At 36.4% G+C, this 21,662-nt stretch overlaps 2 protein-coding genes across 2 annotated transcripts; one reads left to right on the top strand and one right to left on the bottom strand.

Moving 5' to 3' along the window:
• Positions 1–507: 507 nt before the first annotated feature.
• Positions 508–2,493, top strand: LOC113687401 (uncharacterized). The gene has a single exon (XM_027205016.2). It carries the CDS (start codon positions 508–510, stop codon positions 2,491–2,493), a length of 1,986 nt encoding a protein of 661 aa, XP_027060817.2.
• A 10,314-nt stretch (positions 2,494–12,807) lies between these two features.
• LOC113687402 (dirigent protein 2-like) lies at positions 12,808–13,353 on the bottom strand. The gene has a single exon (XM_027205017.1). The coding sequence runs from the start codon at positions 13,351–13,353 to the stop codon at positions 12,808–12,810; it is 546 nt and encodes a 181-aa protein (XP_027060818.1).
• Between the last annotated feature and the right edge of the window lie 8,309 nt (positions 13,354–21,662).

Raw genomic sequence — 21,662 nt, forward strand, 5'->3', positions numbered from 1 at the left:
ATAATTGGGAAAAGCTTTCAATTGTTTTCTCCCAAAAATCGGCCAGGAAGGAAAAAAAACTAAAACAAGGGTAACTATTGCATTTTCGTCTCTAGCCACAAAAATGATAATCTAAAGTCTGCCGAATGTTAAGTCCTAGCAATATCCAAGAAGATCATTTGTCGGTTGTGCCAAGCTGGCATCCTAGCTGGAGGAGTTGGTTGAGGAGTTAGTTAGAAGGAATCTTTTCTGTTAGCTGGTAGTTTCTGCATGCATTGAGAACAATTGTATAAATAACCGAAGGATGTATTGGTTCAGTAGCTTAATGATCAATTACATTCTCATTCCATTTAAGATCATCTTTCCAAACATTCTCATTCTCTCTCTCTCTCTCTCTCAAATCTGCTCATCTTCTTGTCTGCAATTTTCCTAATATCTCCTTGCTCAGGAAGTTAACCACAACAGTGGTATCAGAGCTGGTGGTCCTCGGACTATCAGCTGGAAACAATCATGGCCGAAGGAACTAGAATGAAGAGCTTCGAAGAACAGTTGCGCAAACAGGAAGCGCGGATCCAGACCATTCTGGATTCTGCAGCAACATTGGAGGAAAAGGTGGGAGATACCTTCCAGGATATGAAGGCGCTGCTGGAGGCCAATAGATTGGAAATGAAGACATTCATGACTGATATGAACAATCAGTTCAGTACCTTCGTGAGGGGTATACATGGAGACAGGGGAATTCTGGGGAGCCCCAACCACAATCAAGGGACTCAAGCTGGGAGGTTGATAGAAGGAGGAACTAGTGGGGAAGCAATGATGAAGAATCACTACACAGTAGCTGTTCCTAGGTTGGAATTTCCCCAATTCAATGGGAACAACCCCAGGGAATGGGTGAGGAAGTGCGAGAAGTTTTTTCACCTTTGCAGAATCTCTGAGGAGAACCAGGTGGATATAGCAGAGCTACACTTGGAAGGGCAAGCTGATTTGTGGTACCAAAACTTTAAAAGGAACAAAGGAGGAATTGCTTGGAGCGAATTCAAGGAGGAAATTTGTAGCAAATTCAAGGAATTGGGGGAGGATGATGTCATCGAGGAGTTCAACAAGCTTCAGCAGACTTCATCTGTACTAGCTTACCAGGAAAGGTTTGAGGAACTTAGAGCTTTGGTGTTGGCTAAGGTTCCCAATCTGTCAGAATCATACTACATTTCCTGCTTCTTGAGTGGACTGAAGAATGAAGTCAAGACGGCTGTTAAAATGCACAAACCAGACTTACTGAAGTTAGCCTTTGAGAAGGCTAGGTGGCAGGAACATCTCTTGAAAGCACTCTCCAAAAACAACAGAGTGCCTTACAAGAATTCCCTGTCATCTAGTTGGAATGGGGGACACATTGGCGCCAATGGAAACAGAAGGATGCAACAAAACAGTACTGAGGAAACAAAAAAAAGGAATGACTCTCAACCTGTCTTTAAGAAGATCTCACCCTCTGAGTTTCAATACAGAAAGGACCATCATCTGTGTTTCAGATGTGGAGAAAAATTCTCCCCTGGTCATGCTTGTAAGAACCAGGAGCTTCACATGCTGCTGGTAGAAGAGGAGGAATCAGATAAAGGAGAGGAAGAAGAGGTTATTGAGTACAGGGGTACTAATGCAGACCAAGCAGTGGTACTGGCTCTACATTTGGTTTCAGGTGAGTTGTCTTCTAGCACCATCAAAATGCAAGGAATGTATGGTGAACACCAACTATCAGTTTTAGTGGATGGAGGGAGTACTAACTATTTTATCAGACCTGCAATTGCTCAGTTATACCCTGAGCAAGTCAGGAAATTTAAACCTTTCAAAGTCAAAATTGCAAATGGAAAGGTTTTGCATTGTGATCAGTGGATACCTCAGATGAAGTGGGAGATCCAGGGCCATCAATTTAAGCATAATGTATATGTGTTGGATCTTGAACCTTATGACATGATAATTGGAGTTGATTGGATGAAGAAATATAGTCCCCTGACATTTGATTTTAAAGCATTACAGATAACTTTTGACAAGGAGGGTGAACAGGTCCTGTTGAAGGGGGACTCCGAGACTGCGCAGGTGAAGCTCAGGAAGGGGGAGGCTGCTGGCAAAGTTATCAGGCACAAGGTCAGGAAAGCTCTGCAGCAATCCTGCATGGTAAAGGTCCACAATGGCCAGGTGACTAGTGTGCCTAACTCTCTTACTGATTTACTGGCTGAATATGAGGACATTTTCTCTGATCCTAAAACCTTACCCCCATCCAGAGCTCATGACCATGAGATACCACTTAAAGCAGATGCTAGCCCCTTCAAAATTGCTCCCTATAAGTACCCCCATTCACAAAAGACAGAGATAGAAAGACAAATTAAGGAAATGTTAACCTCTAGTGTCATTCAGAGCAGTCATAGTCCTTTTGCCTCTCCCGCCCTCTTGGTAAAAAAGAAAGATGGCAGTTGGAGACTCTGCATTGACTATAGACAACTGAACAGCTTGACCATCAAAGATTAATTTCCCATTCCCATAATAGATGACCTTCTTGATGAGCTGCATGGAGCCAAAATTTTTTCGAAAATAGACCTCAGATCAGGTTATCACCAAATTCGAATGGCTCCTGATGATATTCCAAAAACAGCTTTTAGGACACATTCTGGATTGTATGAGTTCCTTGTCATGCCTTTTGGGTTAACAAATGCCCCTGCCACCTTTCAAGCTCTAATGAATTCTGTATTCGAACCTTATATCAGGAAATTTGTCCTTGTATTTTTTGATGACATCCTGATTTATAGCCCTGACCTTTCCACTCATTTACACCACTTATCCCTAGTATTGAATACCCTCTAAACACACTCTCTTTATGCTAAATGGTCCAAATGCACCTTTGGCCAGAATCAAGTAGAGTATCTAGGCCACATAGTTACTGAGGCAGGTGTGAGTGCTGATCCAGCAAAGGTTGAGGCTATGCTTTTCTGGCCTGCTCCTACCAATGTCAAGGCACTCAGGGGATTCCTGGGATTGACAGGTTACTACAGGAGATTTGTGAAAGGTTATGGAGTGATTGCCAGACCTCTTACTGAGCTGCTCAAGAAGGGGCAATTCAGTTGGAATACAGAAGCAGATCAAGCATTCCAAAAGTTAAAAGAAGCTATGAGTACTACACCAGTTTTGACTCTACCAGACTTTACTAAACCATTTGTTTTGGAAACTGATGCAAGCCAAGCTGGCATTGGGGCTGTGCTGATGCAACAAGGAAGGGCCATAGCCTACATGAGTCAGGTATTGGGTAAGAAGAATCAGACTTTGTCAATATATGAAAAAGAGTTGCTGTCATTGATAACTGCAGTGCAGAAATGGAAACATTATCTGCTGGGTGGGCACTTGTGATTAAAACTGATCATGAGAGCTTGAAGTACTTACTTGATCAGAAAATCACTACACCCTTACAGCAGAAGTGGTTGGCCAAGCTCATGGGGATGGATTATGAAATTCAATATAAGAGGGGAAGGGAGAATGTGGTGGCTGATGCTTTATCTAGGAAAGCAGAAGTAGTGGAAGGAGGGGAAGAAAATGTGACGGAGGAAGTGCATGCAGTATCAGCAGTTGCACCTTAGTGGCTCTCTCTAGTTGTTGACAGTTATGCGGGTGATGATAGCACAAAGGAGCTGGTGGTGGTCTTGACCACTGTACCAACTCTCACCCTGAGTATACATACCAGAAGGGAGTCATAAGGCATAAGGACAGAATTTTGGTAGGATCAGGATCTGACCTTAGGAAAAATTTGATTTCTTGTTTCCATGATACCTGTTGGGGTGGTCACTCTGGGATTCAGGGCACCTATCAGAGGATGAAGCCCTTCTTTTACTGGCCTAACATGAGGAAGGATATAGAAGTTCATGTGCAGAAATGCGATATTTGCTGCAGGAGCAAGTCTGAAAATTGTCCATACCCTGGACTGTTACAGCCCCTAGCCATACCAGATCAAGCTTGGCAACACATTTCAATGGACTTCATAGAGGGATTGCCTAAGTCTTTAGGCAGTAATGCCATCTACGTGGTAGTTGACAGGTTGACTAAGTATGCACATTTCATTCCTATAACATCTCACTACACTGCTAAGGGCATTGCAGAAATTTTCTTTGATCAGATCTTCAAGCTCCATGGACTACCTTCTTGCATTGTGTCTGATAGGGACAGGGTTTTCACCAGCATTTTTTGGCAGGAGCTCTTCAAACCGCTAGGAACTAAACTCAGCTTCTCTTCGGCATACCATTCTCAATCTGATGGTCAGACAGAGAGAGTCAACAGATGTGTGGAGACTTACCTTAGGAGTATGTGCATGCAACAGCCAAGCAAGTGGAAGAAGTGGCTACCTACGGCAGAGTGGTGGTACAACACCAACTACCATACCAGTCTGCTAATGACCCCTTTCCAGGCTCTCTATGGGTACAAACCTTCACAACTCACTCTGTCACCTACAAAAACACTAGCTGCCGCAGTAGAGGATTGGACCAGAGAAAGAGTGGATTGGAATACTTTACTTAAGGAAAACTTGTTGCAGGCACAGAATAGGATGAAACAACTGGCTGACAAGGGAAGGACTGATAGGCATTTTGAGGTAGGAGACTGGGTGTACCTAAAGTTACAGCCCTATAGACAAACTTCTGTAGCTTTGAGGAAAAATTTGAAGCTATCTGCCAAGTATTATGGACCCTATCAGATTGAGCAGAAGGTTGGATCTGTGGCCTATAAACTTAAGTTGCCAGATGGATGTTCAGTGCACCCTGTGTTCCATGTTTCTCTTCTCAAAAAGTCTATCAATGGGCACCAAATCCACCCCACACCTCCCCCAAGCAACTGTAGAAGGGGAGTTCAGGGTAGCCCCCAAGGCCATTCTGGACAGGAGAGTTATATACAGGAAGGGGCATGAGGTTGAGCAAGTGTTGATCGAGTGGGACAACTTAGACAGGGATGACTCCACTTGGGAGGATTTGTCCTTTATTCAAGTGCAGTTTCCAGAACTGAATCCTAGAGACTAGGATTGTTTGAAGGGGAAGGCAATGTTATGTCCTGGCAATATCCAAGAAGATCATTTGTCGGTTGTGCCAAGCTGGCATCCTAGCTAGAGGAGTTGGTTGAGGAGTTAGTTAGAAGGAATCTTTTCTGTTAGCTGGTAGTTTATGCATGCATTGAGAACAATTGTATAAATAATCGAAGGATGTATTGGTTCGGTAGCTTAATGATCAATTACATTCTCATTCCATTTCAGATCATCTTTCCAAACATTCTCTCTCTCTCTCTCTCTCTCTCTCAAATCTGCTCATCTTCTTGTCTGCAATTTTCCTGATATCTCCTTGCTCAGGAAGTTAACCACAACACCGAAAATCCCCCCAAAAATCCTCTGCCCACTCCTTATTTTCTACGAATAAGTTAACTAATTTGAAGGGATGGTTTCCTATTACAAGTCAACTTCTTCAAGGTTTCTTTTTTCTTGAGAATGACGTAGACTGCCCAAAAGGTAGGAAATCTCCATCAGCAGTCAATTGTTTTGGAATTTGATTTGGACTAGGAAACTGTCTAAACTCTTTCCCGATCTTCTGACCCACTTGCAAATCACTAGAAATTCTTAATTTTAAGCACTTTTCGTCCCAATTCCTGAAATTAACACAAAATATCAATTGTGAGTAGAATCAATCAAGTGAGGCTATATTTGGTATAAATAAAAGGAAAAATATAAGCAAATATACCATCTAAATGTACCAGATCAATTGTACAAGCTGCTCCTTAGATATTTATGTATATCTATTTCTTTAGATCTATTATGTAATTGGTTTAAACTCATAACTAATGTTGAAATTTGACAAAAAGAGTCAAAAATTTTAGATTTAACATATATATATATGTTAAAACTCTTAGATCTGGGAAAAAATAACAAAAACAAAACAAAACTCTGACTAGGATAATTTTGGAGAGAAGAAAACACTTATTGGTAAAACATTAGGAGAGACAAAACTCTCATTAGTATACTTAGGAGAGACGTCATTAAACATAAAATAAAAACAGAGGAAGAGGAGAGGAAAGAAGACCTTGGTTTGAGACCAAGATCTCCTTTCTATGGAGGAAGAAAGGTAAAGAAAAGATTGAAATTGATGAGAAGGCAAAGAGAACCGCTGAGTAAAAAGAAAAGAAGCCAAGACGTTTATTAGAATGGATTCTAATATTATATAATCAACCAATGATTACCGGAAATCCACAAATAAGCCCAACGCATCAGCAAGATATTTATTTCAAGATCTTAATTCAATTTTATTAATTCATTTCAAAAAAATGTTTAAGCATGGTGTGAGACACGTTAGGAGAATTTATTATTTTTTGAGAGACAATAATCTCCCCAGTATTTTTTAAAGAAACAAATAAACAACCATTTACTTTATAAATCAACCAATTGAGCATGCGTTCATTTGTCACTTCAAAGTTACCCTGCCACGTGAGGCACTGTGTATTCCATAGATGAATATAACCACTGGATTAGACTAATCTTTGGATGCGAAATATGGGCCATGTTTCGGGCTTTAAGAGATTGAATCTTTTAGTATTAGTTTAGTAGTTATTTTCCAGATTACTATTTTATTTGGTAGGAATGAGTTCGGTCCAAGATCTCATGTTGAGTTGGATCTGATTTATAAAGTCTAGACTCACTATTACTTAAGTTGGTTAATTAGCTTTTATTGGGTTGTGTTGGGCCAGCTTAAAGCCTTCATTGGGTCGATTATAAGCTGTCCATTAGTTAGCCTTAACTGCGATTAGTGAGTCATTAGTTTAGTTGTCAAGTCGAATGAGGAAACTTACATTGTTTCCAACTTAGATTAGGTTTGCTTCTTTGTAAGGCTATAAACAGCCAAGCTTATGATAATTTCAGTTAGTAAGACAATTATGAATGAAAATTGAGAGTTTCATTTCTTTCTTGTTCCTTGGGAACGTTCCTTGATACAAAGTGAGTCGAATCTCCTTTGTTCAAGTCTTGGCTTATCAAGCAAGAATCACACTTGCTTGTGGCGCCATTTTACCAACATCATAAGTTCCTTTAATCTTTTCTTGAGCGTTAAGAATTATTCTTAGTTCTCATCTAAGGGATGGGTTCCGCACAATCAAACCTTGGAGTCACGTGTCTAGATCCTGTTTGTTGGAATACGAGTTCGCCAAGCACGGTTGGGTTCGTATCATCTGGTATCAGAGCCAGGTTGACAACTTCCAGGTTATATCCTTATTGTTCTTCGTGTTTCTTTGTGTCATACGTGAATCTGGAAAAAAAAATCGTACTGTTCATCATTACTGTTCATCCGAAGAAAAATAAATATATTTCTGTGTTATCTTTTGTGTTCTGTGTCTAGTCCCAAAAAAAAAAAAATCTTGAGCCGTTAGGGTTCTTGTTGATCTTGTCGTCGTGTCTTTTGTTGGTCAAGTGATACAATCTGTCCGAATTGTTTCTTTCTTGTTTGTGGTTGTTCTTTTTGTTCCAGCAACTTGTTATATTGTTGTTCTCATGGTTAAGTCAAAATCTGAGTCAAAAAAAAAACAAAACAAAACAGAAATTTGTTTGGTCGTTAGGAGTGTCTAGCCATCAACTTGTTGTTGTTGTTGCATTCAAAAAAAAAACAAAAAGAAGGGGAAGAAGACAGCGGCTAACCTCATTAAATTCTTGGAAATCTAGATCAAGAATTGAGTTTCTTGGAATTCTTGGTTGTTTACACAACAATCTTGAAATTCTTGAAGCTTTGGTTGAGATTTTTGAAACCTTGAAACCCTAAAATCTGCCTTGAACCAAAACCCGTGGGATCTTGGACTGTTGGGTGTGAGAAAACATCTTCAAATTGTGTTCTTGAAATCTGGAAATTAACTCCTCGAATTCTTGAACAAATCTTGAAGTTTGTTGGGGTTTGGGAACCAAATCTTGAACAAAACAAAGCTGCCAAAAGAAATTCCAGCAGCAAACCCTAGCCTTTTTCAAGTTCTTGGCTGATTACAAAAAAAAAAAAAAAATGAAGAAGAAAGAGAGGAACCATCAGCCACGAAATTGTCTTGTCAAACTCTAGAATTGAGCCTTAAGTGAAACCAAAACACCCCAAACGGCTGAAACCACAAAACAGCCTTCAACCTAATCCAAGTCCAAGTAGGATTGACTAGTTTGAACCGAATTGGACAAGCTGTCCAAGTTTCTTTCCAATTTCATTTTTGACAGCCTACAAATCCTTATTGGGATAGGAAAAGGGGGTTAACACCAGATTAGACCAAGAATAGTCCGCTGATCACCATTTCCAAATTGCAACAATAAGAACGGGTAGGCGACAAGCTCTTTAGGTGATTGTTCTTGAGTCTAATCTCTATAGTTTTCTTGAGTCAGTTGTTTAGCCTATATTTTCCAGAAATTCCAGCCATACAAATTCGTCTTAAGGTCCAGGTTTAGTATCCCAAATTTCCAGATTTTATTGTCGGTCAATTGCTCATTGTTGTGTCATACAACTCGTACCTCTCAAATCAATCAGTTAAGCACTCTTCAGCAAAATTTCCAGCTTTATTTGTTCCATTTTCTACCCTCAATTACTTCACTCCGAATTTGATTGAGCCACACTTGAGTGGGTTCTTGTGCGAAGCAAGTCGACTAGTGGGGAAATTCTTCTAATTTCTTCAAGGGAAGCAAGCGGGGCCTTGAGGACAAATTTGTGAGGACTATTTGAGGGAAAAAATTAGAGTGAATACACGAGTAACGAGCGCATACACGTGAGCTTGTGTGTTGTGAGGAATTCTTCTCTTTGCTAACCCATTTTGCAGGTCACTTAACCATGCCTCGTGGAGTTGCATCTCATTCATATCATCAAGAATTCTTAGAGAACGAGCCTCTTAAGAGGTTCCAAGTGAACTACTTCCAAGTACTCTAGTTCCACGCATTCAAGCTCCGAGCATTCATAACATGAGTTTCATTCACTTCAGGAGGAAATGGATCATTTTTGTGCCTTGTGCGTATATGAAAGATATAAGCGTACTTGTAATGAGTATGAGGAGGAGCAAAGGAGTTTGCGTCAAGCATCTAAGCCAAGGTTTTCATCAAGCAAACGAGCATCATCTAAGGAGTGTTGTGACAATCGAATCATGAATTCTCGAATTGAATCAAAGCCTCGTGAATCAAAGGCTGATTTCCGAAGCCGGACTAAAGAATTGGTTGACTCTATGATGGGAGAAATTAGCCAAGTGCTGAATTCATATTTTGAGCAACTTACTCATGTGTCAACCAATGGTGGTAAAGATGTTCCTTCTAGTCCACCGTTGATTGAAGAAGTATCTATGAATGCTAGCAATGAACTTGAGATTGAAAACCTTGAAGTCCTATCTACACAAGTTAGTTGTCATGAGCAAGTTGAGAAGGAAGGCAAGGGAAATAGTGCGCTGACTTTGGGCAACAATGCGAAGGCTTATTTTTCGAACGAACTTACCTTTGTTTTGTTTAGCTTTTCTTCTTTTATGCAGGTTAAGCAAGGAGAGATTGAGTTAATCATGGCATGTTCTATCCCTAAATCCATTGGCGAATATCAAAATTTTCATGGAGTTTGCGTCTTAAGTGTTGTATCCCTTTACTATCCATTGATATTCAACTTCGCCCATGAGCCTGCTTTACTTGTTGGGAGGAGTAATGAAGTTTCAAAGAGAGTTCTTGCACTTGAATCTTGTCCTTTGCCTCCTTACCATTTTGCAACAAGTGTCCCAAGTGATGATCAATCTAATGAAGTCGATCATGTTCAAAGTGTTCTTCATTTTGTCATTTGCATTATGGAGGATCCAAGAAGATGTGACCTTGCTGCCAATGAACCATACATTTTACCTTGCATCATGGAACTGAAGCTATATGCGTTATCTTCGAGGAGTCGTTGGGGTAAAGCCTTGAGTTTTCCATGGCTGATTGTGAGCATTTTCAAGCTGACCAAGAGACATGTGCACCGAATTATAATAATCATGACGTATGCAAGTATTATTCAATCTAAGGGAGCCAATATGTGGAGATTTGAGGTTTCAAACTGCCAACTCTTGTTAGTGCCATTCATTTCCAACCATGATTTGAGGACAAATCTTTTTCAAGAGGAGGGGAATGATGCGAAATATGGGCCGCATATGGGCCATGTTTCGAGCTGCAAGAGATTGAATCTTTTAGTAATAGTTTAGTAGTTATTTTCCAGATTACTATTTTATTTGGTAGGAATAAGTTTGGTCCAAGACCTCATGTTGAGTTGGATCCGATTTATAGAGTTTAGGCTCACTATTACTTAAGTTGGTTAATTAGCTTTTATTGGGTTGTGTTGGGCCAGCTTAAAGCCTTCATTGGTTCGATTATAAGCTGTCCATTAGCTAGCCTTAACTGTGATTAGTGAGTCATTAATTTAGTTGTCAAGTCGAATAAGGAAACTTGCATTGTTTCCAACTTAGATTAGGTTTGCTTCTTTGTAAGGCTATAAATAGCCAAACTTATGATAATTTCAGTTAGTAAGAAAATTATGAATGAAAATTGAGAGTTTCATCTCTTTTTTGTTCCTTGGGAACATCCCTTGATACAAAGTGAGTCAAATCTCCTTTGTTCAGGTCTTGGCTTATCAAGCAAGAATCACACTTGCTCGTGGCGCCATTCTACCAACACCATAAGTTCCTTTAATCTTTTCTTGAGAGTTAAGAATTATTTTTAGTTCTCATCTAAGGGATTCTAAGGGGGTTTAGGGTTCCGCATAATCAAACCTTGGTGTCACGTGTCTAGATCCTGTTTGTTGGAATACGAGTTCGCCAAGCACGGTCGGATTCGTATCATCTTTTGTTAATTAACCAATGATTATCAGAAACCCATAGATAAGACAAGACAAATGCATCAGCAGGATATGCATTTAAAGATCTTAAATCAATTTAAAAAATTTTTAGCATCGGCTGTTACACGTTAGGAGATTTCGGAAATGCTTGACAGTCAAAAGTATATATATATATATATATAACTAGTTAGGTAAAAAGTCATTTCCCATTGAAAAAGATGGCGAATTAAGTAATTTAAAGAAATTGACTTTAGAGGCTATCCTCCCCCATTTATACTAAGGAGTGCTTATAAAATTATCAGTCTCAATTGTACTCTGCAGTGTAGGTACTAACAAAATAAATATAAATAGTAAATAATAAAAGTTGCGACTAATATAATAATATGTAAAAATAATCTCAATTAGCATGAAAATTTATTGTGTTTTTACTTGTTATTGTGTTAGCATGGTGTAGGACATGCTAGTGGTACCGCTTTGTTATTTACTGTGTTAACCGGTAATGGTCCTAAGGTTGCTGGCAGTGGTCCTAAGGTTGCCCCGGCAAGGCAATACTAAAATAATTGCAATTAATTTTGTTTGGATTACTATTTTAAACAATTTTTTATTATAAAAAATTATAATAATTTAATATATATAAAATAAAAAATAATTAAAAAATACATTCATAAAAAATATAAAAAAATTTCTTCAAAAAACTACAATTCGAACAGGGGGCCCGTATCAGCCTCATCTTCAGCACCCTTCCAGCTCCGTAAAGAAACATAATCACCTACAGTAGTAGTCCAACGGGGTTAGCTCGTGAAAAGTAATTTACACTCTTATCTTAAACAATCCATGGGTTACATGATGATGAAACTACAGTAATCCATTTTTGACGAGTTTTAGCATCAATCATGACTCTTGGGTACAGTTAGCTGCGTTACAAACAATAACTCAAGTAGGGTCATTCATTTCATTAATTAATATATTCTCTGCTTTTATAATCTTTCAAGTTGAACATTGTAATTGGTTTATTACTACTTGATTTTAATATTCGCAAAATTCATGTAAATCATTAATTTATTGAAAGTACATACAATGAACACAAATCTGTACTAGTATTAAATTTTCTGTGGTAAACATAATAAAAATCTTACCGTTTACCTAAAAAAAGAGGATTGTTTAAATTGAAATTGATACTCGTAGCATATCTTTCGGAATTACTGATACTCCCTTCCTCTGTTCTAAAATATTTGTTATACTTTTCATTTTGAGATGTCATAAAATATTTGTCATGTTATAAAGATCAAAAATATTTTTAGCCTCCATTCCCAATGTTGTCCTTTTTTCTATCCATACATATCTTATATTCAAATTCAAAATTTGAAATTTAGAGGCTAAAATTAATATATATATATATATATATATATATATATATATATATATATAAACATCACAATTCAAGAACTATTTTCAAAAAATTGGAGTTGCGAAAGCGACAAACATATTCGGACAGAAGAACAACTATTTACATCTCAATCAACGGAAGCAAAATAGTGTCGGCAGCAAAACGATATCTCAACCAACGGACGCAAAATAGTGTCGGCAGCAAAATAAGACATCTCATATTTGTTTCGTTCACATCTTGATGTTAACCATTAGCAGACTTAGTGGAGTATATTGCTCCAGAGGTCAAGGTACCTCTTTTCTGGCTGTGGTGCGTCAGTGATGCTTTACTTTGTTTATATAAGAAGAAGAAGAAAATCCAACAAAACCAACACTGAGTATTGCAAAGTTCAAACCATATTGTTTCATTGATAGAGTTCAATTTCCCAAATGTCAAGTCCATCAAGAAACATACACTTCACACCATACCATTCTTTCTAATACATGGTGAAACTCTTGGCCTGATGATGACCTATAGCTCCGAGGGTCAAGTTTATTTTAACTTTATTTATAAAATTATATATATATATATATATATATATACACACACACACATCAGTTATTAAAGAGCAGCAGTATCAGGGAAGTCTTCCGGTATATCCTGTCTAATGTAGAGGTCCCACCTTGCAACAACCAGATCTGCTGCTACGGTCACCGGCTGGACGGTAGTATACCCTGTTGCATACACAAATCGATTGGTTCCTCCTACAATTGCCGTTTGATTGACGTCGGCAGACGAAATTCCCTTTAATTCCACAGTGCTACCACTGTACTCTCCGGTGGTGAAGTGAATACTTGCGAGAACCTGTATGGTGGTGCCATCAAGGGATACTACTCCACCAATGCCTTGTAAACGACCAACTAGTTGGGATTTGATTGAAGCGCTTCGTGTCAAGATATTATCAGCGACGTAAACACTTCCAAATTGGCTAAAGGACCAAGTTACGTTGCGGAGACCTGCAACTAGGAAAGCAGACTGACCAGCTCCGCTTCGAACTTCATGTTCGTACACCGTCAAATGTGTGACCGACGTCCTTGACTGTGCCAAGCTTGCTAGCAAAAACAGGCTGAGAATTTGGAGGGATGCTATGGCTAAACTCTTCGCCATTGTTTTGTTGCAGAAACAAAGGAGGAGAAGAAAGAAGGAAACGAGTTGGTGTGGTGTCAGGTACACAGCTAATGAGGAGTATTTATGGGACCGCAGTTGTGGGGAACAGAACGATTTCCTTTTTCATAACAAAAAAATCAAGAAAAAAAAAGGAAAAAAAGTCTGTTACGTAACCGCTTTTCAATTGCAGCATTGGAAAATCCTTTTGTCACAATAGGTAACTTGGCGGTAGTTATAACATATAAATTTTAATGTACTAAAATTTATATTTGACTCCACTTATTGTGGCGTCTTAGCTCCGCTCCTGTGCCTACGCCTCTTAAATCCCAAGAATTTTCAAGGCCCCAAGCTCCAATTCTTGACCAATCCCCGGATTCATTGCACATTATTTGGTAGTGTCTGCATCTGTTAGATTAATTTTTGCCGTGAGAGTGCAGGCATTGCACAATGGAACTAGGACTGGCGATTGTAGAAGCCAAGGAACCCCTTGAAGTGGACAGGGAGTCGAAGTTTACTTCAAGTTGCCAACTATCATTTGAATCAGGCATCCAGTCAATGAAATTAAACAAAGAAAGACGGCCAGGCAGAGAGATACAACATCTTAGTCCCAGTATTAGTCCAAAAAACATGCTGAAAGTTTTGTTGTTATTTTCCATGTTTGAAGACTTTCTCGTTATTTTACTCCTTATTGTAAAATTTGTAGAAAAATTTTTGTGTACACGAGGGTTTGGAAAAATTGAAAAACTTTTCTTTTTTTTTTTTCCTTTTTTTTCTCTCTTTCCTCTTTCTTCTTCCTCCCCACACCAGATTTGCTCTTCCTCTTAATGAAGTATGAATTAATGAAGGCTTTTTTTTTTGGGCGATGAGTGAAGGTTATTATTATAGGACTGTAATTATAGTACCGTCAAAAGGAATTGGAACTTCGTCTAAAACTCATGTAGAGAATTGTCAAAGACAAACCTACTTACCCAAAGAAAAAATTGTTAAAAATAAACCTGAGTAACGTTTAAAATTAATACTAGTAATAAAATGCCACTAGTAATGGTAAAGCCGAGCCTCGGCTTTGACTACTCTCTGGCCATATAGAGCAGATAAGGGCGGATTGATATATTTATAGGCCTATAATGTTTCTTTGTTGCATTAGTCGCAGCCACAAGTTTCAATAGAGAAGAAATTTCTTTGCCTAGTCCGGTAAATTCTTGTGGGTTACTTGAGTGGTTAATAGTATAATTCTTTACAGGATAAAGCTCTACGACTTTTTTGCCTCCATGCATTGAATTTTAGAGTCACCCCACTTAAGATTACAACAAAGCCTAATTTCATAGTTCCACATGAATCAATCTTGAGCAGCAGAGGATATTATGGTTCTTTAATTGGTTGGTACGAACTTAAGACCTGCTTATCGTGATATTTTCTTTCTTTCTGGCCTTTGGACTTTTGCCTCGATGAAATTATAGTCAATTCTTGACTAATTAAATTGAAAGGATAAAAAAACTCTTCTCTCTCCCGTCTTTCTTCATCTCTCCCACAGGAGAGAGACCAAATCTGGTCTCTCCTAAGAAGTTTTATTCTCTTCTGAATTTTTCCTTGCGAGAGTTTTTTAGGTTTTTATCTTTGTGGAATTTGAGATTTTGTAGATCTAGAATTTAGTTTCTCATATTTGCAATTTCTCCACTGTTGTCAGATCTAAATTTCTCTTTGGACTTAAACCAGTTTTAAATAGATTTGATTGTCAGCAGCCATGCACTGATGTATTGGACTACAATGATTCATTCGAATGGAAGATATATAGAAGCATTAATTTTATCTTTATTTGTATTATTTTCATATATTTATTATATCTATTGATTTCAGATCTATATATATCCGTGTCATGTTTGTTTGATGTATTTTCTGCCATTAGTGCAAATTTGCTTGAATGAAATGATCTTTTTCTTTAAAAAAAAAAATTGAAAGGATAAAAAGGCTATCACTTCGACAATTGACAGTATTTAGCCTGCAATTTGACATCTGAGAAGGTCTTTCGATGAGAAATTAAATCAAATCTTAGTTGTTAGATCCCCCATTTGCATTTAATTTTTTTTTTTTTTGAGAAAACCATGATATGATCAAATTCAAAAAAATGATAAACATAGATAAAGGTCCTATATATTTTACAGTACGGTTAAACCGTGCAATTTATAAATTGCTCATAATATCAGCACACAGAAAATTCTTACAAGCCGCAAAGGAGAACTAGAAAATTAGCATAACTCTTCTAGCATAAATTATACTTCAACTGTCTAGCAAAATAATATAAAATAAAAAAATCATTCATGGTAACAAAAAGTCCTGATTGGTATCTTATTTCCATTATGGTCAATGTATGTAACATGATTGATGGTAAAAATGATATGAATTTCTACCTAATGCAGATATTCAACCATAAAGGAGTATATGAAATAAATGAAAAATCAATCATACTCTCACCACAAGAAAGGTTAAAAATTAACAGAAGACATTGGCTTGAGACGACTTCATGGTTTGGTACTAGACTGGAAATTGCTACAAAGGTTCTTTTATTCGCAACTATTAATAGTCAAAAAATTTAGGACTCGTAAGAAAAGTTAAAGCGAGTTAGTGTGTACCTGGAATATAGATAGGGCTGCAATTTCGTACCTTAGAATATTGTGTAGGTATCTATGTCATCTTGATAAAGCAAAAAATGAGAGCGGATTGCCTAAATCTTTTTTTCTTCTGGTGTGCCTGAAGCTTTGATATATATATATATATATAAAAATATATATATATATATATAAATTAGAAATTATCGTATAAGACAACGCATTTAGAAATGAGCATATTAATCAATTAAAAAGAGAAAATCTTTATAGACAACATATTTTTCATAAGGGGGTGGTAAAATCAATCATTTTTCTTTTTCTTTTGTAAAATTCTTTGCTAAAATGTGCTCATTAAAATTTTTGTATGTTGCTATATGAGGGGCTTTATATTACAATCTTCAGTTGAATATGTTGGTCGTTTTTCGTATAAATTTAGTTCTGAATTGTTGATTTAGAAAATAAATATAGACAAACTAAACAAGAGAAATCACTACTTCTAATAGGATATATCCCAAATCTGGATTCTGGGGCTAGCGCACTAATTTGAGCAAATTCACTCAAAAACCAAAAATACCCTCCATCAATTAACGACTTGCATGGAAGAAAATAGGTTAGTTACAATAAGTCCCTTAAGGTATGGCCTAATTCTCACTTTACTCCCTAACTTTTAAATTATGTCACTTTACCCCTTATGAGATAAAATTGCCCCTTCATTAACTTTGTCCTTTTTTGTTATCTTCGTCCCATTTTTTTCATAACTTCTCTTCACTCTAGAGCCCTAAATTTCTTTAGATGACTAACAAAAATACAAAAAAAAAAATATCATAGACTATTAAAAGAAAAAAAAGAAAATAGAAAGAGGCAGCATTTGGATTGGAGCAAAGGGAAAGGGATTACAGACGCTCCATTTTTGGGATATAGACGTAGAATTTGCATAGAGAGATTTAAAAAAAAAAAATCCTTGTCCTGTATTTTGTAGCCCTCAATTCTTTAAGCCATAATTTGAAGTTCTTCATTTGTTAAAATTCATTAATTATGCAATGCATTATATTTAAAGTTCTTCATATTAGGCAGATGAAAAGATTAATTTACAAAAAAAAAAAATTTCAAGCATCAGCGGCAAAATATGACGACAGTGGCTATGAGACAAATGCAGTTGATGGATGAAAGCTAGAAATCCTAAATCCTAAAAGGTATAAAAAGGGGAGTTGGCTTATGAATATGAGCAGAAGTAATGGTAATGGTCCCCTATGGGCACCATGACTAGGTGGCTAAATTTGAAATTTCACCTTAACATGTTAGTATTGTACAGATTGAGTTGGGTTGGTGGAACATTGGTCTTGTTGCCTTACTACGTGGAAGCAATTGGAGGCTGGTGAAGTTGCATGTCTGTCTAAAATGCTCCAAATGCAAATTTAGTGTTTTTTGTCCTGGCAATCTCTTCTTCCCACCTATGTTTAAAACTATGTAGCCCACCTATATTTTGCATAAAGGTATCAAAATGGGTGATTTGGGCGGATTTGGATTGGTTAAAATGAGTAATGAGTATAAGTAAGTCAACCCATTTATACTCATTTAATTAGATGGGTATAAATGGATAAGTTAAAAAATGAATTGGGTAACCCAATTACCCATTTATAATCCATTTATTTTAACTTTTGTAAACTCATTTAAATTCATTTTTGCAAACTAACTTATCAATTTATACTACCATTTGCACCCATCATTAGTTTTAAATATTTACGTATAATGTTCAATAAGCCAATTATCAATTTTTTTCCCATCCGTACTCTATGTCACAAAATTACATACTATTTAATAATTGACCAATAAGAATATAAAAATTTGAATTAAATACTATAAAAGTTAACAGAAAAACTTAATCCAAAAATTTTGAACCCCTAGCGTTTTTTTCGTGTGTAAATTTAAAATTTTATTTTAAAAAGGTAGGAAAAGAGGCTAAAACTTGTCATAAATTGGTAATGCTAAAAAATGAGCAAGTTAACAAATTAAGATAAAATAAAATGATAAGATAAAACCAACAAATAATAATAATAATGAAACAAAAGTAGTTAACATCATGACAAAATGAAGAATTTGAAAAAAAATGGGTGGGGGAAGACAATACTAAATAGATTAATTAGATTTGATGGGTTATCCAATAATACCGATTTATAAATGGATATTATTGGGTAACCTATTTATACCCATATGCAAAAATTTAAGATACTTATATCCATTTATTCATGAGCAGGTATGGATAAATTTAGTTAAATGGGTTTGTTTGTCACCTATAATTTTGCAATAGCTATTGACATTAGTTTTCTATCATGCAACCATCTACTTTTGCTAAGGTAAATAGTGCTTTTGTCTACGGCTCTTCATTTGAGCTTTCTATCCTGTAATAATCAACTTTTGATAACGTACAGACTACTACAAATCAATGTACCTAAGTATTCTGAACTCCACTCTTCCATCATCAAATTCGCTCACACCCACTCTTAACTCCGTACACACAAGTAACAACTTTATAAAAAACTGGGCACCTCATGCATCTCATGAGGCACAAACAAACTAGTACTAGTTTCTGACCCCAGCCTTGGTTTCTGTCGGACGGTTTTCCAGTCAAGCATACAGCCCACAAGGGCGGCCTCATTCATTTTGCTCCCTGTTTCTTTGCAACGAGGGCGGCTATGTCCATTTAGGCTTCTGTTCCTTTGTCTCATTATTCATTAATCTTTGGCGCCCACACCATTAAATTAGTGTGGGTTTCTTGACTTTAATTCTTTATTGGACAAAGCCCTACAATTACAACGAAGGTCAAGCTCTATGGCATCACATGAGTCAAATCTTATCTCGACAACTCATGTTATGTTATCTCTATGCAGAGGTTTCTATTCTGTAAACGTGCATAAGAGGAGACTATGATGCTTTGATTATTGGTTAACAACGAGTGTCTATTGGCAACATGTTGGAAAAATCTTAATAACAAAATTGACATAACTGCGAAAGTGAGATTTACTTTCTTTGATGTATAATGATTGGGTGGGGATGACTATGGAGATTTATTTTCTATTGTGGGGTTTAATTTGATTTTCAATAGGTAGATATTAATCTCACCAGTATTTTTTAATTAATACAACAAATAAACAACCATTGAGCTTTATAAATAAACCAATTCAGGATGGGTTCGACTGACACTTCAAAGTTATCCTACCGCATGACACTTGGATAGACGTGATCTTTCAAAGATCTAATGATTCAAATTGTAACTCATCGCTGATAGGTCTACCCAAGTTTTGACCTATGTTTGAAGGATGTAGTTAGATAAAAAGATCATTGCCAATTGAAGAATAGGGTGAATTAAACAATTCAAAGAAAAAGACTTTTAGAGGCTGTCCAACCCCCATTTGTACTAACGAGTGCATTCAAGTAGAATTATCAGTCATTCCAAAGATGAATAGACTAATCACTAGATTATCAGTCATTTGTACTAACGAGCACTAATAGAATTATCGGTCTCGATTGTATTGTGCAGTGCAGGTACTAACAAAATAAATGTAGACAGTAAAGTAACAAAAGTAGTCACTAATATAATGACATATAAAAATATAATAAGTTTTAAGAGACAAATTCCAATCAGTGAAAAAATGGAGCATCATGTTTTTACTTGTTATTGTGTTAGCATGGTATGGGTCACGTTAGGGGCATCTTCTTGGTGGACACTAATTACTAGTTACTACTCATGCACTGGAAAACGGTGAATGGTCCAAAAGTTATTTGTCTCACCCTTCCATCGGGGTAGCAGTACTACAATAATTGCAGTAATGGTCCGCTTAATCCGTCCTGAGGTCGTCGGGCAATACTACAATAATAATTGCAAGTCAATAGGCAAATTCAATTGTCAATGGGAAATGAGTTCGTCGTCATCACCCATCTCTTCAACATCCAATCCCATTTCCAAACCCCTGAATAAGAAAAAGCAAATTCATAGGTGTACGCCGTGCGAGGCCAACAGCCTCCGGGCTGTTGGTAACCCTAAGATAATAAAAGTCTTGGGAAGGTGGGAGGTTATGATTTAATCCTTAGCTTCCATCAAACTTGTCACTTAATTGTGACTATCATGTTCTGATGGTTTTCTTCGACAGAATTTTCCGTCGACTCCGCCTTTCCTTAGACTAGATTAGAGTAGGTTATATAATTATTATCATTGCGACAAAAAAAAAAATATGTGTATGCAGTACGATTTCTACGTCAAACATGTAATAAACCTAGTTGAATTCTTTTGCATTTTGTCCTGCAAAATTCGTAAGATTTTATCCCAAAAAAAAAGAGAGAGTTGTATAAATGTATAGTCATAACTTTTTTGATTAACGAACTGAATGATAATAAAATATGTTATAGTAATTTAACTTATGTGAGATGAAAAATAATTACAAAATATAATTACAAAACATATAAAATTTTTCTTTGAAAAATTGCAATCTATGGAGGCATCAAATTCCCTAGGCTTATTGACAAAGCTGCCTCTTTATTCCAGAAGTTTTCGGTGGTGCAATCAACTTGTTGAACGACTCCAAAAGCTTTAATGGGTACAATATTCAACTAACTTTATGATTCTTACTTGGCTGGCTTCCATACTCTTATAAAGTTTTAATGGGTAATGAATTCATGATGGATCTGTCATCAAGAGCGCAGGTCACAAATACGTGCCCCGCAGATTTCGGCTAATTCCTCTGATTATTGTTCCAAAAAAATCGCAACAACAAATGTTCTGACGAGTTTTGATACAAAACTATGCCTGCCTGTCGGCAAGAGAAAAAAAAATTTTTTTTTTTGTAAATGTTATAAAAACCACAAGGAAATCTGCAAAAAAACTGTAGCGTGCAGCTTTTTTTTTTTTGGTAATTTATCATGCTGCCGCCTGCCAGGCTTAGTAAGCCCGGCAGCCTTGATTTTTTTTTTTTTTTTTTTAAAAAAACAAAGCTGCAGGCAGTCGGACTGACAGCGTAGTAGCTTTTTTTGTAGATTTCCCTGCGGCAGCCAAACATTTTAAAAAAAAATTTTCTCTCGCCTGCCGAGCTGTGTCAGGCATAGTTTTGTATTAGAATTCTGTCATAACTTTATTGTTGCGATATTTTTTTCGAACAATAATCAGAGGAATTAGTCATAGATTTCCAACTATTTTGTCTGGTTTAACAAATCACCTTGATGTGTTTGTATAGTAAATTATTTGGGAAAATTTTTTAAAAAAAATATTATAACATTTTTTTATGTGATATATATAAAATAAAAGGTAATTAAAAAATGTATTAATGATGTACGTAAATAAAATTGTGCAAATAATCCACCATCAAAAAAATACAATCAATTTGTTTGGATAGGATTATTTGACAAAAAAAATTATTTACTTACCTTACAAACACATTTTTCAATACATTATTTATTTTTTATTATATTTTTATCTTATATATATTATATTACAAAAAATGCTACAATAATTATTTCAAATAATTTCCTATCCAAACACATAATATAGTATTCTTCCTCCGAGGAGTTTGTCCAACAAAGAGGTTGCCTTGTGAAAAGAATTTACACTCTTAAACGAATTTTGTGTAATACTCTATGTTAATTAGATTGTTTCCTTTTCACCAAAATGTTGTTCTCAATTATAGTTTCTAAAAGATATCATATAAGTTGTGTACA

This window comes from Coffea arabica, chromosome 5e, assembly GCF_036785885.1.
Source record: "Coffea arabica cultivar ET-39 chromosome 5e, Coffea Arabica ET-39 HiFi, whole genome shotgun sequence".
In the NCBI taxonomy this organism is placed as follows: Eukaryota; Viridiplantae; Streptophyta; class Magnoliopsida; order Gentianales; family Rubiaceae; genus Coffea; species Coffea arabica.